This window comes from Zingiber officinale, chromosome 7B (genome assembly GCF_018446385.1).
Source record: "Zingiber officinale cultivar Zhangliang chromosome 7B, Zo_v1.1, whole genome shotgun sequence".
Taxonomy (NCBI): domain Eukaryota; kingdom Viridiplantae; phylum Streptophyta; class Magnoliopsida; order Zingiberales; family Zingiberaceae; genus Zingiber; species Zingiber officinale.
Window position 1 is genome coordinate 2,352,649 of NC_055999.1, and position 22,210 is coordinate 2,374,858.

Sequence of the window (22,210 nt, forward strand, 5' to 3'; positions counted from 1 at the left end):
GAGCACTGGATTGCTCTAGTAGCGTTTTGTGTGGTCTTCTTTAATTTGGGCATTGATAAGATGTATATTAGTTCCACATGGGTGTCTCTCTCCAGTTAGGATTTTCACATGGTGTTGGTGTCTGTAGCATTGATGATCCCATCCCAATCCTCGTAATGAATGTTAAGGACCGCTACAATTAATGCATTCTCCAATTGAGGTCGATGCAACCCTACGCGGTGTGGCTTCGTAAGGCAATCTGATGCCAATTTTGATGATGCTGCTGGCATCATGTACAGCATATGCAAGGAAATCATTAAATAGTGTTTCGTATTACCTATTGTGTTATGTATACCACAATCGTCTCACCGACTAGCAATAATAAAAATTTGGCATGGGAAGTCCTGAACATACATTAGATCCTATAAAACACAACTACCAAGACAGGACGGTAAGTACAAATAAAACACTCAGTTTCACGAAATAGAGTTGCAATGTGATTTAATGTAGCATTAATCAGTTCGTAGGGAAGCAGACCAGACCAGCCTTAGTTTATTCAATCTCCAAAATCTGTTTGCTGGCTTCATAAGAATCAGTGGAACCAGAAGACCAAGCCTCCACATTGGCAGGACTGAATTTTTTATTCGTTCCCTTTAAAAAGGAACTAGAGAGAGACTGCTGCCTCCCATCTCTCTGGTTCAACTGATGTTCCTGCTTCAGAAAAGCTTGGTGCTTTTGGAGTCAATCCCAGGATTTTAAACATTAATTGGTCGGCATCATAATCGTTGTTTGCAGTGGTCAATAGTTTCTCTCCGGTGAAGATGGAATTGGCGCCAGCCATAAAACATAGTGCTTGCTCAGGCATGGAGAATCGAATCCTACCCGCTGATAGTCTCACCATGGCCTTTGGCATTATGATGCGAGAACTGGCAATCATCCTAATCATCTCCCATATCTCAACAGGCTGAAGAAAAAGTAGAGTCAGTAGGTCTGTAGGTATCAAATATTTCAGGATGAAGTGTAGCAAAATTCATTAGTCATCATTTCAACTCTTCTTTAATGGGTTGTAGCAAGAGAATGTTATACATTAGCGGATATTTAACTAGAAAGAGCAGTTGAGCAATGATCTATCCACTTATCCAGTATAATGATGCATCAAACAAGGCAGCAAGACAACAACATGGAGAAAAGAAAAGACATAACTGACATGGCGAATTATATTGCACCTTTTGATCCTGAAGAGGTGTACCCTTGACAGCAACCAAAGCATTGATAGGAACACTCTCAGGATGCACAGGGAGCGTTGCAAGGGTGTGTAACAGTCCTACACGATCTGCCTCTGCTTCTCCAAGGCCAATTATCCCTCCTATTTTGATAAAAGATGCACATATTACTTGGTCAAAAACAACGTAACAAAATCACCAAATTAAAGGAGTGCATGTTTCAATATATGACAAGTAGCTCCACCAATATGTTAATAAAATTGAGTCCCAGATAGTGCAATATTGCTGAATGGAAAAAAAAAATGCATTACCTGAACATACACTAATTCCTGCCTCACGAACATGTTGAAGAGTCTCCAATCTTTCATCATAAGATCTGGTTGTTATGATGTTGGGATAATACTCTCTTGAAGTATCTAGATTGTGATTGTAGGCTGTCAGTCCTGCTTTCTTAAGTTCCTCTGCTTGCTGCTTCTCTATCATGCCCAACGTGCAACAAACTTCCATACCCATAGTCCTACAAGCATTAATATTTCAAATTTATATTATCTGATCTTTATAAGAGAAGAAATCAAATGAACATGAATTCAACCAATTTATAAGAATCTATTCTAAACATTAAACAAAGTCAATGAATATCTTAAGCAAATCTATGAATGCATAAAAGTGTTCAACATACTTATCAGTTATCACCCTGTACCGAACACGCTACTGGATAAAACTTTCAATAATGCCAGGCATTTCTAGCCAAACTATTTATACTTTAAATGAGGGCTTCAAGATACTACAATAACAATAACTAAACTTTATCCCACTAAGTGGGATCAGTTATATGGATCTTTTTACGCCATTGAGCTCTATCCGTTACAATACCATCATATATAATAACAATAACAATCAAGCTTTATCCCACTAAATAGGATCGGCTATATGGATCCTTTTACGCCATGGACTCTATCCCCATCATCTATATTTAAATAAATTTTATCTTATTTTATTGTTGCTAATCAAGTCTATTTTGATTTTCCTCTTCCTTTTTGATGTGTGTATTTGTTATAATTTCACATCTTCTAACCAAAACATTTATTGGCCGTCTAAATACATGTCCATATCATTTTAAACGTGCTCTCGGAGTTTTCTCTTAATAGATGCAACTCCGACTTTCTCTCTAATGCTCTCATTTCTTATTCTGTCCATCCTTGTATATCTATACATCCACTTTAATATCCTCAACTCTGCAACTCTCATTTTCTGCTCATATATTCGAGACATAGCCCAACATTCAATGTCATATAACATAGCAGGTCTAACTGCCGTTTTATAGAACTTCCCTTTAAATTTTAGAAGTACTTTACAATCACATAAAATACATGATCATCCTTCTTATATTCTATGTAAGACATCGCTCTCAATCGTTCCATCGTTTTGTAAAAATGATCTTAAATACTTAAAGCTTAGTTCCAAACAGCTCGTCATCTCCTATCTTAACAATTGTCTTATTACGTCTAATATTGCTAAACTTAAATTCCATATATTATGTTTTTACTCTACTAAGCCTAAACCTTTCACTTCTAGTATTTTCCATCGAGATTCTAGTTCAACCTTTCACTTCTAGTGTTTTTCACTAAGATTCTAGTTCCTTCACATGTCTCATCTATCAAAATAATATTATTTGCAAATAACATATACCACGGTACTGTATTTTGAATGTATCTAGTGAGTTCATCCATTATTCTATGATATTGGAAATACTTCAGTTAATTAATTTCAAGCATAAACCCAAATTGATTTTCAGTCACCTATAGTTTGCATAATTGTGTACATCTCTCTTGTTCTTATATAAGAAAACTAAAATACTTACCCTCCATTGATCAAACAATTTTTTTTTCATTTTCAATATCATGTTAAATAATTTTGTAAGTCATTCAATACCTTGTTTCCCTAAACAATTTCATACCTCTATCGAGAATATTATCAAGTCCAATGGCTTTTCCATTTTACATCCCATTTAAAGCTTATTCTACTTCTGAAGTTTGAATTCCTATACTTATTTGACCTACTTAAATTACCTAAGTTAAGTTGATCACTTAAGTTTTCATTAAAAAGTTGATAAAAATACGTCTTCAACCGCTTTTCTATTTCTCCATCATTTACTAATATCTTATTACATTCATCTTTAATATATCTTGTTTGGATAAGATTTGCCTTTCTCTCTCTCACTTTAGCTATTCTATAAATGTTTCATTCCGTTTCTTTTGTATCTAATTTTCGATATAACAGTTAAAAAAGTTTCATCCTTTGCTTTATTCACTGCTTTCTTAGTCTCTTTATGGGCTATTGTATATTTTTTAAAATTTTCCTCATTCTTACAAATACATAATTCCGTATAAGTTGTTCACTTTTTTTCACTTTCTCCAGTAATTTCTCGTTCTACTGCCAAGATTTCTTATTTGATTGTGCATGTTCATTTGACTCACCGATTACACTCTTGACTATTATTTTTAAATTTGATACTATCTTATCTCATGTCGTATTAGAGTCACCATATATTTCACTTAATGCTTGTACTCCTACCTTATCCTTAAATATGTTTTGCTTTCCATTTTTTAACATCCACCACTTAATTCTAAAAGTTGTGTATATTTTTCTTCTATTGATAATATGATTGAGGCGTATATCCAACACTGCTAATTGGGTAGTTAAGTTTTCTCCATAGATAACTTGCAATCTTTACAAATCTTTTGTTGGGGATACAATCAAAATCCCACATTGGAAAGATATGGAAAAGATCATGAGTTTAAAAGAATGTAAGATATCTGCATTGGAATGAAACCTTTTGGATAGAGCCCACAAATAAAGTCATGAAGGCTTAGCCCCAAAATGGACAATATCATATTATTATGGAGATATGTACATTCCTTTGGACAACAAATTGGTATCAAAGTCATAGTCCAGACCATATGTCATGTGGGATGGCCTTGAACGAAGTCGCGGGGAGGCCTGGAGTAGGTCAAGATGACAGGATGTTCGTGGGGAGGTCCGGAGCAGGTCAGAGTGATCGGATGCTTACGAAGAGGCCCGAAGCAGGTCAAAGTGATCAGATGCTCATGGGGAGACCCAAAGTAGGTCAAGAGTAACTAGATGCTCGCGGGAGACCAGAGCAGGTCAAGAGTGACCGAACGCGGATGCTTGCGAGGAGGTCCGGACTAGATGCTTGCGGGGAGGCCTGGTCCTTCATTTGACCATATGTTATGTACATTCCTTTGGACACAACATCTTTCTATCCCTCTTCCTAACTATATGAAAGTCAATTTGCAATTTATTATTCCCACTTTTGAACATGACCATGTGTTCTCTTTTCTTACAAAAACATATTAGCTAATATAAGGTCATATGCTATTACAAAATCCAATATAGTTTTCCCTTCTTCATTTATTGTTCTTCCAAACTCATAAACTCAATGCACCCTCTCATATAAAGTAATCAAATTGTCCAGCAATCCTAGTAAAATCAATCACCACTGCAAGATAAAGCTGTGCGACATACAAATATCTATTTATCGGGAAAACACAAATATCAGGAAGTCTATCAAAGTCTTCTACACATACCTTATCTCCTTCACATATTCAAGGATCTGGTTGAAGTTGGTCTTTCTACCAATTGTATCCCTCCAAGCAGCCCCCATGCAAAAACGTGTGCTTCCAGCATCTTTTGCCTGTAAATAGGGACAGGGATAACAATCTTTAATAATAAATAGCAAGAGCTCTTGTGATGAGGAATTGGAAGCTCAAATAGCACCATACTGATAAGCACCAACATAATAGCTCTAAGCTTAATGAATATAAGATTACATTTGGTCTTGAAATTCCATGTCAAGGTAACTGATTTCTTCAATAGTATGCACTGACTACTGAAAACTGTTTTATCATTTATCAATCACCATGTAAACATTGAAGGCTGCAGACAGGAAGAGAACATAGGAATCTGGTTCTATTGTGTCTACTGCCAAACTATAGTATTTACTACCATTATGATAACCATATAACCCAACTGACAGAGATATCAAGGAAAGTTTAAAACTGTTCATGTCAGTAACTAATCCTTGGGTCTATACTTTGTGTTTGGCATGTAATCCTTTCACAAGTCACTAAATGGAGAAAATAAAAGATACCTTTTCTTTCATCTGTCATCTTAAAAAACTATTGACCTCAGAGATTGGGTACTTTGGAGCTGCTTTCAAAGTTCCAATATACAATCATATATATTTCCATCTATGTGTAACATAGTGTTTCCAATGCATGAGTAGTAAGCAAGAAATTTCTTTGCTCATATGCATGCATCTGCTAAAAAAATCTAAAATAGTGATTACTGCTACTTTTAGATGCTTGTTCAGTTGTTCATGCCAAAGATAGAGACAGGCACGAATCAAGTCATACTAGCTATGATGTCATAACTATCCAGTAAACCCAGACCTTAGCTATCAATGTGTCTGAAAAGGTAAAACTGTTCTATTTACATTTTTCCAACATGGTCCAATTTATTTTAAACTAACTGTTGTGCTAGACACTGCTTATAGACTGTGGTTGAAGAGCAACAACTGTACACATGAAACCTCTTCTAATCAAATATTTTGTTAGGCTTAAATAGTGTCACTTACCAAGAAGCTACCCACAGGATCCTAAAACTTAAAGGACAGAGAATCTGGCTGTTACATCATCCAACAACAACAACAACAACCAAGCCTTTTCCCACTAGGTGGGGTCGGCTGTATGAATCCTTTTACGCCATTGAGCTCTATCTCCTATTATATCATCATCTATATTTAAATAAATTTTATCTTGTTTTATTGTTGCTAACCAAGTCTTTTTTGGTCTTCCTCTTCCTCGTTTTATATGCATGTTTATCATAGTTTCACATCGCCTAACTGGAGCATTTATTGGTCGTCTAAGTACATGTCCGTACCATCTTAAACGTGTCTCTCTGAGTTTTTCCTCAATAGATGCAACTCCTACTTTCTCTCTAATGCTCTCATTTCTTATTTTGTCCATCCTCGTATGTCCACACATCCACCTTAACATCCTCATCTCTGCAACTCTCATCTTCTGCTCATGTGCTCGAGTCATAGCCCAACATTCAGCTCCATATAACATAGCAGGTCTAACTGCTGTTTTATAAAACTTACCTTTAAGTTTAAGAGGTACTTTACGGTCACATAAAACACTCGACGCTCCCCTCCATTTCACCCATCCTGCTTGTATTCTATGTAAGACATCTCTCTCAATCCCTCCATCATTTTGTAAAAATGATCCTAAATATTTAAATTTCTCGGTTCCAGGCAACTCGTCCTCTCCTATCTTAACAATTGTTTCATTACTTCTAATATTGCTAAACTTAAATTCCATATATTCCGTCTTTAATCTACTAAGCTTAAAACATTTCCCTTCTAGTGTTTCCCTCCAAGATTCTAGCTTAGCATTTACTCCTTCACGTGTCTCATCTACCAAAATAATATCATCTGCAAACAACATGCACCACGGTACTGTGTCTTGAATGTGCGCAGTGAGTTCGTCCATAATTAGTGTAAAAAGATAGGGACTTAGAGCTGATCCTTGATGTAACCCTATCTTTATTGGAATGCTTCAGTTACTCCGCCTACTCTAGTCGTTACATCCTCATACATATCCTTAATTAGTTCAATATATGTTACGCTAACACCTCTCTTTTCTAAAATTCTCCATATAATTTCTCTTGGGACTCTATCATACGCATTTTCTAAGTCAATGAATACCATGTGTAGATCTTGTTTTTGCTCCCGATATTTTTCAATTAATTGTCTAAGAAGATGTATAGCTTCTATTGTCGACCTTCCAGGCATGAACCCAAATTAATTTTCTGTCACTGTGGTCTCCTTCCTTAATTTTTTTTCTATTTACTTTTTCCTAAAGTTTCATAGTATGACTCATTAGTTTAATACAATTTTGTATGTCTCCCTTATTCTTATATAAGGGAACTAGAGTACTTATCCTCCATTGATCAGGCATTTTTTTCGTTTTCAATATCATGTTAAATAATTTTGTAAGCCATTCAATACCTTGTTTCCCTAAGCACTTCCATACCTCTATTGGAATATCATCTGGTCCAACGGTTTTTCAATTAATCATCTCATTAAAAGTTTGAATTCTACGATAAAAATTAAAATTTCGATGCTCATTTGACCTAATTAAATTACCTAAGTTAAGTTGGTCTCCTAAACCTTCATTAAAAAGTTGATGAAAATACCTCTTCCACCGCTCTTTTATTTCTTCATCGCTTACTAATACCCTATTACATTCATCTTTAATACATTTTATTTGGCTAAGATCTCTTGTTTTTCTTTCTCTCGCTTTAGCTATTCTATAAATATCTTTTTCCCCTTCTTTTGTATCCAATTTTTGATATAACCGTTCAAAAGTTTCATTTTTTGCTTCACTCACTACTTTCTTAGCTTCTTTCTTGGCTATTGTATATTTTTTTAAATTTTCCTCGTTCTTACAAATATATAATTCCTTATAAGCTATTCGTTTTTCCCTCACTTTCTCTTGTACTTTCTCATTCCACCACCAAGATTCTTTACTTAGCGGTGCATGCCCCTTTGACTCACCGAGGATACTCTTAGCTACTATTTTCAACTTTGATACCATCTTATCCCATGTTGTATTAGAGTCATCGTATATTTCACCTAATGCTTGTACTTCTACCTTCTCTTTAAATATATGTTGCTTCCCATCCTTTAACTTCCACCACTTAATTCTAGGAATTGTATATATTTTCTTTCTATTGATACTATGTTTGAGGCGTATATCCAACCCTAAACCCTAATCCAAAACAAATAATTTATAAAGTAAAAAAAAAAAAAAAAGACGGCAAATGGGAACTCATTGATTAAGGTTACTACCAAATAGCAAAATATGGGTCTAGGGAGGGTGAAATACTGATACTCAAACTCTTTATTGAATAAGTCACAAATCATGTTTTTTTGTAGACCAAATGCTTTATGTTTCTTCTAACCAGATGACAAATAGAAAATTGCTAATAACAGTAGTGATGACCAGAATGTAGCAATTAACAAAAAAATTGTGAAAGAGGAGGCTTTTTAATCAAATAATCTAAAGCGCACTTTAAGTGTCTCGATAAATTACACAAATGCCCAGAAGCTATACCTTCCTTGCCGCTTCCATGACAGGGTCCTTGCCCATCAACTTTTGAGCTTTCAAACCAGTATCATACCTCGATGATTGGGGGCAATATGAGCAATCTTCACTACATCCACCAGTCTTTATAGATAGAAGAGTGCATTGCTGAACTTCCCGAAATTTATGATAATGCCTATGAACTTGAGCCTGAAAGTGATAAACAACGCATTTGGAATAATGGCAGAAACGAAAGCTCAGGAGAAATACTCGTTAAAGATATATGCATATTCAAGATAAAATCGGTATTGATAATTGTCAAAGAGAGTAGGGGATGATATAGAGCAAGTTCCTAAATTTATTCTATCTATGCTATTGATTTCACTTAATTTATTGCCGTATTCATCATCCTTCTAAATAAATCGCTTTCGCAAGTAACGAAGACATAACCGTTAAAATAACTTACAAAAAAGAATAAACAATCGACGAATTCAAGTAAAGCTAAGACTTAACACGCTGAGAAATTGCACATAGACGGCTCAAGAGGGTACCATCGCATCGTTCCACGAACGGTACAAGGATAAGGAAAAAAAATGGCAAGAGAGACGAAGCTACGAGAGCGTACACCGTGAAAGAGGAGGTCAAGGATGGGAGAATCGTAGATAGACTTGATCTCGTCCCTACTCCAGTCGTTCCTGGGACCGTCACGGGTGGTCCTCTCGGCCTCCACGGCGGCCGCGGAGGTGGTGAGGGTGGAGAAGGAAGAGTGACCCAAAGCCACCAGCGGGCGAAGGCCCGAGCGGAGGGTTGGGATAAGGAGCATCTTTGCTGCCGTCACCGCCGTGGTCTCGAGTCTCGACTCTTTCCTCGCGCGTCGGCCGGAGCGGGTGAAGGACTGATCGATGAAACCGAGGCCAATGAATTTGACCACAACAATGTCGCATGAATCACGATTTTATTTCACCATCCAGGTTTACTTGATTTTTAAAAAATTCTTAAAACTTTTAAGATTCACAAAACGCGCCCATATATATCCCTAACATTAATAGCCTTAACTAGCAACTTGAAAATATGTAAAGATAAAGGATAATAATAAAAATCAATTGGGTAAAATTAGAAAAGGGTTCGTTGCCTGGGTCGTGACTTGGCCCCGTGGGATTTCAAGTTCCAGGTCGGTGGCACTAAGCGCATGAGCTCGCTTATGGGTCTCCCGTCCCTTCTCCTCCCTTCCCAGCCGCCTCCACCCACCCTGCTTTGTTCTTCGATCCAGTCTCGCCATTCCTCTCCCTGGCTCGTTTCTCCATGGCTGAGCTCGAGGGCTCCAACTCCACAGCAGCCATTGCCCTTCGCGTCGCCTCCACTCCGAGGGCCCTCCGTTCGCAGCCGCACGACGCGCGCCGCGGTGGTCGTCCGCGCCTCCGCCGGAGATTCCGCGGCGAAGGAGCTCCGGAGGATCCTTGAGACTCCCGGAATCCACCAGGGCCCAGCTTGCTTCGATGCCCTCAGCGCCAGGCTTGTGCATCGGGCAGGGTTCCAATTCTGTTTTATGAGCGGTATGTGTCTGTTCCGGGGCTTCCTTGATCTTTTTCTAGATTGATCTTCCCGTTTAACTTCTCTGTTTTGATGTTTTAGATTCATTGTTGCAGCTCTAGATCGTTGAGCATGTATTGTTCTAAAACTCGTTTTCTTGGATGAACCTCTTAAAAATATTAGACCTCGCCACCTCCTGCTAGCTCAAGTTCTAAAGCATCCTTTTTATGTTGCCCCGTCATAGTTCCGTGTATCGGTAAATCATAAATCCATTTCGTGTTTATTTGATAGAGGTGCTTGATTCCTGTCAGTGTTATCGTATTTGTATTTTATTCTGTCTCCTTCACGTCATATATAGATATCATGTACGGATTTTATTATCAAGTTGTATCCAAGCTTGGTAGCCCAATGCACTATAAGACCTTAGCGGTGGTGTTTGATATTGCTTTCTCATACTGATTTCTGAATACTATTCTCAATTTTATTTCGAGGAAAATTTTATAACTCATAATGTAATATGGTTTTGAGCCTTTTGTTCTAGGCTCATGCATTACGTCTTTAATTGTTCATCTGCTTAGAAGTGAAGCAATTTATTCTCATTGCTCCTTATAGTACAACCATTTACTGATTTTCTGCTCCAAGAATCCTTTTCCAAGCATTTTCAAGCCAATCAGAAAATTGAGTCTTGATTATTAAGTTTATGTTAAGCAAGTTTAGTATAGTAGTTGTAAATATGCCTTCCTTGCTTGGTTAATCTAATTAATGATGACCTTTTCTGTTTTTCTTAAATAATTTTATTCTATGAGACTATGATACAATTCTTGCCCAATATTTCTGGAATGCTGTAGTTGTTCCATCTGTTTGCTTATCATGGTCTATTTGTATACATCTTGTGAAGACGCATAGCATCATTTATTTGTTAAGTTAAATTTTCTCAAAGGACAGTGTAGTTATTTGTGGAATTGGATTTGAACAAGAACATCATTAGTGTTAACTACACTGTTTCATTGTGTGTTGTGCATTTGTCAGGTTTTTCAGTTTCAGCTGCTCGTTTGGGATTGCCTGATGTTGGTCTTATATCTTATGGGGAAATGGTTGATCAAGGACGTCAAATCACTGAAGCTGTATCTATTCCTGTGATTGGCGATGGAGACAATGGTTATGGCAATGCTATGAATGTTAAAAGAACGGTGAAAGGATTTATTCAAGCTGGCTTTGCAGGAATAATTATTGAAGACCAGGTATATTTTCGGCTTCATACTTCCGAGACATAATAGTGATTCAAGACAATTTCTTTTTATTTCTCTAGGAATTGCCCATGAAAATGAGAATTTTGTTAGTTATTTTGATGGCAGTAGCAGTCCAAGTAATTCAAACGTAAAACATACTATGTCATTGTTCATTATATGAGACACCTTTATATCTCCAAATATCAGTTCAGTTTTGATAGCTCTCTAATCCATTTTCCTTTAGGGTGTTATAATCCCAGAAATATTGTTTCTATCATCAGTTACTTCTTTTTCACTTCAGGAAAATGATAATTTTTATAGTTAAGTAGTTAAATACATATATTATTGTCTTGCCATCTCTTGATATATGATAATTTTAAGGTATCACCAAAAGCCTGTGGCCATACTCGTGGAAGGAAAGTAGTCTCTAGAGAGGAAGCAGTTATGCGCATAAAAGCAGCTATTGATGCACGAAGAGAGAGTGGATCTGATATTGTTATAGTAGCACGGACTGATTCTCGCCAAGCTGTATCTTTAGAGGAATCACTAAGGAGATCAAGAGCCTTTGCTGATATTGGAGCTGATGTATTGTTTATTGATGCACTGGCTTCTAGGGAGGAGATGAAGGCTTTGTGTGACATATCTCCTTTACTTCCGAAAATGGTAATACTATGTGCAATGCCTGCAATACCATCTGAGTATGAGAAACTTGTGGTTGTTTGTGAAGAAAAATGGGCATGTTTGTAGTATAAGTTGCATGTGCATGTAGGCTTATTTATGAGAGAGCACTATGCTATGTTTCCCACATGTCGTTAGATTATATCTTCATCTAATTGTCCACTCATTTGCAGAATGTTAAAATCCTTTTACCCTAGCATGAAGACTTCAAATTATTAGGATTTATTTTTGATGGCTATGATATTACTTGATTTGTTTTTATCACATTTAGATGGTGGCTTTTTACTTGTAGCTTGTCCTTTTTTTTCTTTACTATAGATTCTCTTTGCTTGTCTAAAAAAACCTGATGCTTTATCAGCCTAAGAATCAAAGCTAAATCCATCTTGTGAACATAATAGAGGTGGTTTCTGTTTTATAACTTAATTTGTCTGTTTTCAAACACCTCTGATCGTTTAAATTTGTATCAGCCTTGCATACAGTAAGTGTATATTATTTTCTAAATCTAAATGACTAGGAGTAAAACAAGTCAAAATAAACTTTTACTTATGTAGGCACCACTTAGAGACAACTATTGAATTCTGAATTATCTGGGAAATCCTTTCTATATTGTAGGAGAATGAAACTTCTCAAAGAAACCCCATATACCGTAGCAGTGAATTGAAGTTTAATCATTCAGTTAGATTCTTTTTATGTAACCTATCCAACAATGGTTCGCAGGTCTGAAGTTGATGGCGGCCTTTGTGAATATGGTATCTTTTAATGTTATATTGTTAATTAAAATCTACCACTAATCTTCACTTCTAATGAAATCTCTCCTTAAGGGTATTCTTTATGCTGTTGTGAACTGATTGTTAAAATTGAATTTTTTTTGCACCGTGTTTTCTTAATATACTTGTGAAAATGTCCTTCCTCGCTGTTACATTTTCTAAACATTTATTTGCCCCTAAATGTCTTGAACACATTGAAATGTAAAAAAGGTAAATGGAACAACATCATCCTCACACCCTCATGTGATTTCTTGTACCTATATCTATGATTTCATTTGAAACTGAATTTAGTTTTGTAAATAATATTACTATATTCATGATAGAATTTTCAGGACAATTCTGCTCATTTTTATTCCTCCTGTTTGGTTTGCAGGATCTCTGCTGAATTTTCTATAGAAGAATTCGTTAATTTAATTTTAGGCTACTAGTTTCTAGAGTAATCTTCAAGCCTTCTTAGGAAGCACATGAATTGCTACTAGTTTCTAATAATCTTGAATCTTTTTTAGGAGGGCTTGAATGGCTAGCTAAAATAATCTTCATTGGTTTTCAGGCCAACATGCTTGAAGGGGGAGGGAAAACTCCTATATTGAATCCTATTGAACTTGAGCAGCTCGGTTTCAAAATTGTGAGCTACCCATTATCTTTGATTGGTGTTTCAATCCGAGCAATGGAGGTACTTTTTTGAGATGCAAATAGTCTGGTGTTTAATTCTTTCTGGTATTTCAAAATTTGCTAACAATAAGCATCTTTTTTCTTAACATCGTGCTTTTCATCATAATAGAAATGTGCTGTATAGTTTAATTAGAGGTGTCAAATGGCATGGGCTGTGGCAACTATGAGCTAATCACAACACGGACACATGTTGGACTTCAATTTAGGACATTGGCTGGGTTGGGTACAACCCACTAGCTGAGGCAGACCAAATGCCGGGCACAATTCAACCCAAACCACTTGTAACTACAAATCCCCATGACACTCCACCCTGCTTTTACACAAAATATCAACATGCTTGTCTTTTATTATTAAAATAATTTGGAACAGATATTAAACAATTCTAAAGATCTTTTATAGGTACCCTAACCTCCTCATTCTCTCATCTTTTTGTCATTCTCTTAATCTGCACTCATTTTTCATCTCTACTATTCAACTAGCGCTAAGTAAGCACTGACGAGGATATGAATGCATCATCTACTATGTGAGGACGTTGAAGAATCATATGGTGGCTGTTGACCTACAATTGCAACGGAGCCTTTGATTGCATCAGGCTACATCTCATTATCCTTAAATCTCATCAGCATTGTGGGTATTATATCCAAGCTTTCGATCTGCGGCATGTTGTTTTCCCACCCCTTGGAGTTGAATTGAAGATAACCATATTGTGGCCATGAGGAGGCAGTTTATGTCTTTGTTGATGGCATGTTCCTTTGCTTGCTGCCTGATGAGGTTAAGCCCTTTAAAGTATGTCAAATGTTAGCTATTTCCCATGATTATAACATCCAATTCCATAGATCATGCACATCCACAACAATATTTATTAATTTAACACTGGACAATGTGGAGCACATACTAGTGTTAGACAGGTAGAGATTGTTGGTGCAACCTTAGGTCAAGGTTGACCTGGTTGACCTGACTCGAGTTGACTTGACTCGAGTTGTATTTTGATGTTTGACTTAGGAAGATGGTTGGTGCAACCTTAGGTTAAGGTTGAAGGTTGACCTAATTGAGTTGTATTTTGATGTTTGACACTCGTGGAAGAGTTGTATTCTTGATGTGAGACAAGAATAGATGGTTGGGAGATTATTGGTGCAACCCTAGGTCAAGGTTGACCTGGTTGACCTGAAAAGTCAAGTATGGAAACTTGGCACTGGAAAAGTCCAAGCAGGGAGCTTGGCACGCGAAAAGTCCAAGTATGGAGACTTGACACGGGAAAAGTCCAAGTATGGAGACTTGGCACTGGAAAAGTCCAAGTATGGAGACTTGGCACGGAGAAGTCCAAGCAGGGAGCTTGGCACGAGGAAAAGTCCTAACTGAGATGTTAGGCAATGGGAAAGTCCTAACTGGGATGTTAGGCAGTTGGAAAGTCCTGGTGAGTGAAGCCAGGCAGTGAGAAAGTCCTAACTGGGATGTTAGGCAGTTGGAAAGTCCTGGTGAGTGAAGCCAGGCAATGGGAAAGCCCTAACTGGGATGTTAGGCAGTTGGAAAGTCCTGGTGAGTGAAACCAGGCAGTGAGAAAGTCCTAACTGGGATGTTAGGCAGTGTGGAAATCCTGGTGAGTGAAGCCAGGCAAGGGAAAATCCAGATGGATCAGGGATGATCGGACTTCTGGTGTTGGAAAATCCAAGTAGGTCAAGGGAGTGATCGGATACTTGGCCCGAAGAGGAAAATCCAGATGGATCAGGGATGATCGGACATCTGGTGTGGAAAAGTCTAAGTGGGTCAAAGGGATTGACCGGACACTTAGCGGGGAGTGCTAGCAGGTCAAGGGAGTGACCGGATGCTAGGCATGATGTACCAACAGGTCAAGGTTGACCGGATGTTGGTGAGGAAGCCTTAGGTTTAGGGCTGAGAAGTTTGATCACCAGACCGATCCAGAACTTCCATCGATCGGTCCGGTGACCGATCGGTGACCGATCGATATGCTACGATGGTTATCGATCGGTCCGAGAAGGAGATCGGTGGCAAACTAGCGGAGAAGAGAAGGCTGATCGGTCTACGGACCGATCAGAGTTCTGATCGGTCCATGGACCGATCGGGGCTTTCGCTTCTTCCCGATCGATCCGGACCGATCAGGATGTTGCTGATCGTCCATGGACCGATCGGGGCGAGCGAGCTTCTTCCCGATCGGTCCACGCACCGATCGAGTTCTAGCCGCGACGCGGCTAGTTTCTTCATTCTTCGCGGTATAAAGGGGTCGAGGGCTGCAGCTTGACTCCTTCCTCTTCTCTTCTGGCTGGTGTGCTCTTGAGCTTTCCTGAGCTCCCATGCTGAAGCTCTGCGTGAGTTTCCTGCCGGTTTTAATCTGAGAAGCTGCTGCTTCATCAAGGTTCCAGTCGACAACAAGAGGCAAGCAAGTGTTTTACAATTTCTGTTGTTTTTGTTTGTTGTCTCTATTGTTGTACTCCTTTGTTTGCTGTTGCAAAAGACTGTGGCGAGGTTTCTCCACCCATAAGGAGTATTTATTAGCCGGGTTTCCGGGGATTCATCCACCGACGGATTGACAGGGCTCGTCCACCTTACGGACACGCCGAGGAGTAGCAGCCCTAATCTCCGAACCTCGTTACATCCTTGTGTTAAGGTTTGGTTTTCTTCTCTTTCGTTTCTTTGTTGTATTTTCCGCTGCGCTAACCCTAGTTTGTAGAAAGAAACGCGAGCGATTTGGGGTCGGTTATTCCCCCCCCCCCCCCCCCCTCTCTAGCCGTACAAAGGATCCTAACATAGATTAGATTGCATACTTATTAATTAATGTGTTTGTGTTCATATGTACTTTTTAGGATCATGTGACTTTTAAATTGTGTAAATCATTAAAGATTCTAAAATATTTTTCCCACTCGTTAAGTCAACTTAGGTCGTCAGGCATATGCCTATGTTAGGCTGAGGTCAGCACTAACCCAAGTCGTGCCACCTTGAGCCTAGGTATAACACATTGACACCTCTAACTTTAATCCTAGTTTCATGGTGGATATTTTAAATTATTTTTGATATAAAAACAGTTAATATGTTTAAACCACAATAAACTACCCAAATCTAATTACTACCCTTTTATAGCTCATTGTACCCAAAAATTGAAACATCAAATTACTCTCACAAGAGGGATACTTAACTACAAATATACTTTTGCTATTTTCAGCCAGTTATATGTTTGTTTTATCTCCATCAAGCTCTCTTAATTTAGAACCACCTATTTTGATCCCAAACCCAGATGAATATGATTGAGGTTGCATGAGGCATACACAACCAATGTCATAACTTGTCTAAATTTATGAATATGAGTCTTAAACCGTATTCTTCAGAAGATTCATTTAGTTGGCCTTGATAGTTGGAACAAACGTAACTTGACAACTTAATGTGCTGTTTTCTATTCTTTAACCATTGAGCAAATTAATGTGAAGGATGCACTTGCTGCTATAAAAAGTGGGCGAGTTCCTCCTCCTGGAAGCTTGCCATCATTTGATGAAATTAAAGATACACTGGGATTCAACAACTACTATGAAGAAGAAAAGAGATATATAAATCCTGTTCATCCATCCTATCAAAGCGGTCAGCACTGAACTTCAAATTCATGTATCCTATTTTTCGTAAGAACCATCTGATTCTGTTTCTTAGGTACAGAATATTCGCCTCGAACTACCACTGCTTATAGCACTGAGCCGACAGCTCAAGTAACACCTGAGCAAAGCCAAAGAACAGACAATTTCAATGAACCAGTTGTTGAAGTGGTAACTCCATATGTCTATGATAATTACAGTTCAGATGATTCAAGGAATCGTCAGTCCAGAATATTGTCCCGTACATTTAGATTGAAGATTACTGGGAGAGATGGACTCGAGAAGCTTGATGTCAGAATACCGGTAATTTCTTCTTTTATCATTAATGATATCTAACTTCCACTCCATGCAAATTGTTTGTCATTTCTAGTTGGCTAAAACATGTATTGGCAGATATTTATTTAAGTGGATGATTCTTACTCATTTTTGTCTCACTAGGTATTGCCCCTAGAAGTTAGTCTGCTTAATTGCAAGCATAGCATGCTGAAATTGCAAATGCACATTTACATGTCCATTTCCACTTCCAAATCATTGTGTTCAACGTCTATGGAAAAGTTTAGATGAAATTATAAGAGAAAGATGCATCAAATATATTTTACAAGACTAGCTCTGATCGAATACTTTGTCATTTGGTTACAGGCTGGTTTCTTGGAAGGTTTGACAAGAGTTATACCAGGTGTTTAAATCTTGACAACTAGTTACGTAGGAAAGGTTATCAGATTTACTGAAATTAATAATGAAGTTTGTGTTCCATTCGGTAGGCTTGGGAGGTGTCGATATCATGCAAAAGTTGGAGGATGCTTCAGTTGATGGCGGCGCCGATAGTGGTAAAATATTGCTCGATCTCAATGATGCCATGGGAGAGAGGATTCAAGTGTTGGTGGAATGAACACGTGTCTGCGTTTTAGCGCTACTTTCCCATAGCCTCAAATCACTTTAGGAAGTTTTTTAACGTCAATCGTTTAATAGGCAGTATGTTCCTTAAATTAACAGTGGATTTTGATCCATTTCATAGTCGTGAAGAATGGTGAGAACGGTAAAGACATATTATTCAGTAAATTTTACTTTATGAATTCTGGTGTAATGGGAAAATTAGTAGCTTCCTAATTGAAGTTGCAAAGCATTCTTTATATATATATATATATAAAACCTGTTTAAAATGTTTTCTCGACCAAATTGATGTTAATATAAAGAATACAAGCAATCCATCAGCTGAGAGGTAATATTTTCTTATTTTTTAACTATTTTTTTAATTTAGTTTTTAAGTTTTTAAATTGATTAATTTTAGAGATCATTCATTTAGTCTCATTCATTCATCAGATAAATTAAAAAAATATTTAGTCGAGTTTTGACTTTAAATTTTAAAATTTTATGTGATAATATTTCATGATTGAAGAATTATTTTTAAGCACGTTCTAATCCACTTATAATTGATTAATGAGAGATCAATTTGTAACATGTTGGCAAATGTCATCGATCGACGTTCGAATAACTGTATTATATACAAGTTATTTATATAAATTTATTGTGTATAATATTATAAATATGATAATCATAATTATAATAATTAATAAGAATTTTGATAATTCAATTGTAGTCAAATTCATTTTTCAGTGTTACTTTTCGTTGTCACTGGAACTAGCGAAGGTGTAGGGGCCCACCCGGCCATAAGGACCCCGTGTAATAGGTTATGGGTATAATGGCATTTTTGTGGTTTTCTAATGAGTCAAGGGCTCTAAGGTAAAATCGCCTTACCTTCCACACGTCCCGGAAGAACCCTTCCGCCTCCGTTTAAAGCTGCTCCCCTTTCGGAGAAGAGAGCGTGGTAAAACCCTTCCTTCCACTTCGCTTGACCCAATCGACGATCATCTCGGCCTCCATGGCAGGAATTAGTCGCTTGGGTGATGCCGCCGGATCCCTCGCCCGTAGGATCTTCCCGACCCCGTCTCATCGCCGGTCCTTCGCCGCCGCGGCGTTGGCGGAGATGGACTACTGGACGGAGTGGGAGGAGGAGGAGGAGGAGCTTGGTCGGCACGCTTCCATGGTGGCAGCGGAAACGTGTAGGGAAAGGCGCACTAGGGGGTTGCAGTGGGTGTTCATGGGGATCCCCGGGGTGCAGAGGAGCGGGTACGCGACGCGCGTGGCGAAGCTACTCGACGTGCCTTATATCTCCATGGGTTCACTCGTCCGCCAGGAGCTGCATCCTAATTCCTCCCTCTACAAGATGGTATCACTTCTTCTAATTCGTTCATTGTATGTCAATTTCGCTCAAAATCTTCAAATTTTTTTTCGATTCTTGATTCCATTTTTTCCAATTATCTTTTAAAAATTATATTTTATGTCATGTCTTTAACCTTTAACAAAACTTCGTTGGACTCGATTACCCCATTTGCTGGTATTCTTGTTGGTGGCTTCATTTTTCTTGTCATTGAACTGGGAAAGGTGTACCCATGGTAGCGCTCCTGAGTCGTTTCGTTGCTTGTCTTGTAGCCACATGGGGTAATTTCGGCATCTTGTCTACATTACTGCCACTATTCCGCTCTATGGTTTGCGCAATGAAGATTTATCTGTATTTGAGTAAATGATCCTAATATTCCTTTGAGGTCAGGGTCCATGAATTATAATAACATAAGTTACTGAATCTGTAATTTGATGATGAGAGTGTTCGAACAGATTACTAGTTGTATTGTTACAATTGTTTTTCCCCTCATCTTGAAGATTTTATTATCTTAATTATTCAATATGGTGTTCTGCAGATTGTGAATGCCATGAATGATGGAAAACTAGTGCCAGAAGAGATTATATTCGGGATATTATCAAAAAGACTTGAGGATGGATACCAGAGGGGTGATTCTGGATTCATTCTCGATGGAATCCCTCGAACAAGGACGCAAGCTGTAAGTCAAAGTTGCTTTGGTCTTACATTTCCTTGAATTTTTTGTTTGATTGCCTTGGATTGTGTCTCTTTTTGTTTATGTATAATCTGCTACATTTTGCCACTTTATGGGTTTTTATACATGGACGTATGGAAATATACACTTGATTTATTATACAATGCGTTAATGTGAAAAGGTAGATTTTCATTCTTGTTTTAGTATATTTTTAAATTTCTTGATTTTAAGTTGCCTGCACTATGATTTTTTAATTCATTCCAAATTGTTGTCTTCCAAGTTTAGTTATGGTATGTGTTTATACATGGTATGTGTTTTTATTTCTGGCAGAACTCAAGACTGACAGCTTATGTATTTATGTGGCATTTTCTTGTAATACATCATTACAGTATTTCTTTTGTTTTTTTGCAGGAGATCCTTGATCAAATAGCTGATATTGATCTGGTAGTAAACTTAAAATGTGTTCAAGACTGCTTTGTGAAGAAACACTTCGGTGCTGATATTTGTTCACACTGTGGGAAGACATCTGATGCTATCAAATTGGAATCAACACGCAAAAATCCATGCTTGGATACATGTACATGCCATGTTCAACTTAACTCATCTTCTGCAGTAGATATGAATAATCACAGAATAGAGAAATCTCTTGTCTACACCCAGCAGGTATTTCCAAATTTCCCTATGCCACTTTTGTTTATTTATTTATTTGTGTTAATCTGTGTGTGAACTTTGATGCTTGGGGATGAGTTGGCAATTTGTTTAATATCCCCTCAAATTTCTTTTGTCTCAAGGCATCCCTTTAGGGAGAATTGTTGGACATCCATTCATCAATGATTATAAGCTAGAGTTTCACATTAGGACTTTTAAAACTGAACGTGGTCAAAACAGATAATAGTGCAACCATATTTTAATTACTTCCACTTAGGATGAGTTTCTTGATGCTGATGCCATATTGTACATCTTTCATGAAAATATCCCTTGTGTTTTCTTCATTAGTCCTATCTGTTTAATGACCAATAGAATATAATGGTAAATTTCACCTCAAACAAAAACCATTAAAATTTTATGAAGCTAAATTGGTTTTATTAGATTAGTTTATGGCTTTCTTGGAGTTATCTGTTTGATATAGTTGAATAATGTGTGGTTTGTGCATTCTTTTAGTACTATGGTATGGTCTTTGAATGTGTAATTCTTGACGGTTTCAAAAACTTTTAACTGGATTTTTTTTTTTGGAATCCCTACCCTCTTGATAACTTCACACACTATTTGCTTTACATTCATCATCTTAAACAGATCCATCAGTTGGAAGACTACTATAGGAAGCAGAAGAAACTTTTGGATGTCCAAGTGATTGGTAGCCCAGGCCAAACCTGGCAGGGGCTTTTGGCTGCACTAAATCTGCAGCATATGGACAATGCCTCTCCTTCCCAGAAGCTCACAGTATGAACTTACCACCAAAAAGATATAATAACACTAAGATTCATACTGGTGGCATGGTTTTTAGCAAGAGTTTGAGTGTCTCTATCGTGTAACGATGCAGTTTTGTAGATGCATGCATTGTAATGTCGCCCGAGAAATGTAGTTTCTGTCGAGAAAGCCAGACTTTCTTATTTTCTCTTGTTCGATACGGTATCGTCGGTATCTTTGTAATGCCTACGGCTGTTGCTAACTGAAAATGTGGATGCAACTTTTGTTTGTTCGTTAAGATCTGCCATGGGAATTACTGGATGCGGTCTTGTTTTTGTTCGAGGCTGAAACAATTCTCGTGCTGTTGGCATCTATCGCTTTGTGAAAATATATCGTAAATAATAAATTTACAATTTAATAACAAAATTTTCTCGACTAAATTAATTTCAACAAGCAAACTTCAACCTCATGTTTTCTAGAAGATTTACCATCTTTTTTCCAAGCAAATTGAGGGAAAGCTGTACATTTTTCCTGAAGCTGACCAGAATCGCTGGGCTCAAGTACGCTACACTCTCTTTTACTACCCCATGCCATCCAATCCATGCATGACCCTGAAAATAATAGGAAAAGTTAAGAGGCAACTTAAATTTCATAAAGCAACATGAAAAGGGGTTTATAATATATACGTTATTATCTTAACCCTAGTGACTTAAACAACAGGATAAGCACAAGTTATGGGATTAACAATATTATTAGCTGAATCCATGTACCTCCTCTTCCACTTCATTATGCCTTTTATGACCTACCTACCTTCTCTTTAAATTAATGGCTATATTTGCTGGCCTTCCTCCTTTTAATTCTATGTACAGATCTAAGCATCAGCAGGGAACCTTAAACTGGAAATTGCGAATCAAGAGAGGTGGTATAAAGTGAAGACCAGAACAATTAAACTTTGATATCTTCCCCTCAATTGAAATCAGATCATGGAATGCACATGTGATGCTCTTATATGAGGCGAGTAAGATTTATGATATCCTCAGAATCTTTGGTCTTTATCATCCAAGCCTCCAAT

At 37.6% G+C, this 22,210-nt stretch overlaps 3 protein-coding genes across 4 annotated transcripts; 2 read left to right on the plus strand and 1 right to left on the minus strand.

The window, feature by feature from the left end:
* Positions 1–352: 352 nt before the first annotated feature.
* On the minus strand, positions 353–9,311 carry LOC122005011 (biotin synthase, mitochondrial-like). The gene is made up of 6 exons (XM_042559907.1): positions 8,997–9,311; positions 8,402–8,581; positions 4,811–4,917; positions 1,514–1,719; positions 1,206–1,345; positions 353–943 (listed from the first exon to the last, which is right to left on the minus strand). Exons 1-6 carry the CDS (start codon positions 9,192–9,194, stop codon positions 644–646), a joined length of 1,131 nt encoding a protein of 376 aa, XP_042415841.1. The 5' UTR covers positions 9,195–9,311; the 3' UTR covers positions 353–643.
* A 212-nt stretch (positions 9,312–9,523) lies between these two features.
* Positions 9,524–17,947, plus strand: LOC122005013 (2,3-dimethylmalate lyase-like). 2 transcript variants are annotated; one of them, XM_042559909.1, is made up of 8 exons: positions 9,524–9,924; positions 10,931–11,142; positions 11,512–11,793; positions 13,126–13,248; positions 16,685–16,832; positions 16,899–17,143; positions 17,480–17,516; positions 17,602–17,947. In XM_042559909.1, exons 1-8 carry the CDS (start codon positions 9,561–9,563, stop codon positions 17,727–17,729), a joined length of 1,539 nt encoding a protein of 512 aa, XP_042415843.1. In that variant the 5' UTR covers positions 9,524–9,560; the 3' UTR covers positions 17,730–17,947. The 2 variants fall into 2 exon arrangements, with proteins under 2 accessions (XP_042415843.1, XP_042415844.1); XM_042559910.1 differs by having other exon boundaries at positions 16,905–17,143.
* Positions 17,948–18,633: 686 nt separating this feature from the next.
* Positions 18,634–21,436, plus strand: LOC122005015 (probable adenylate kinase 7, mitochondrial). Its single transcript, XM_042559911.1, has 4 exons — positions 18,634–19,067; positions 19,597–19,737; positions 20,143–20,394; positions 21,025–21,436. The coding sequence occupies exons 1-4, from the start codon at positions 18,720–18,722 to the stop codon at positions 21,175–21,177; spliced, it is 894 nt and encodes a 297-aa protein (XP_042415845.1). The 5' UTR covers positions 18,634–18,719; the 3' UTR covers positions 21,178–21,436.
* The last annotated feature ends 774 nt before the right edge of the window (positions 21,437–22,210 follow it).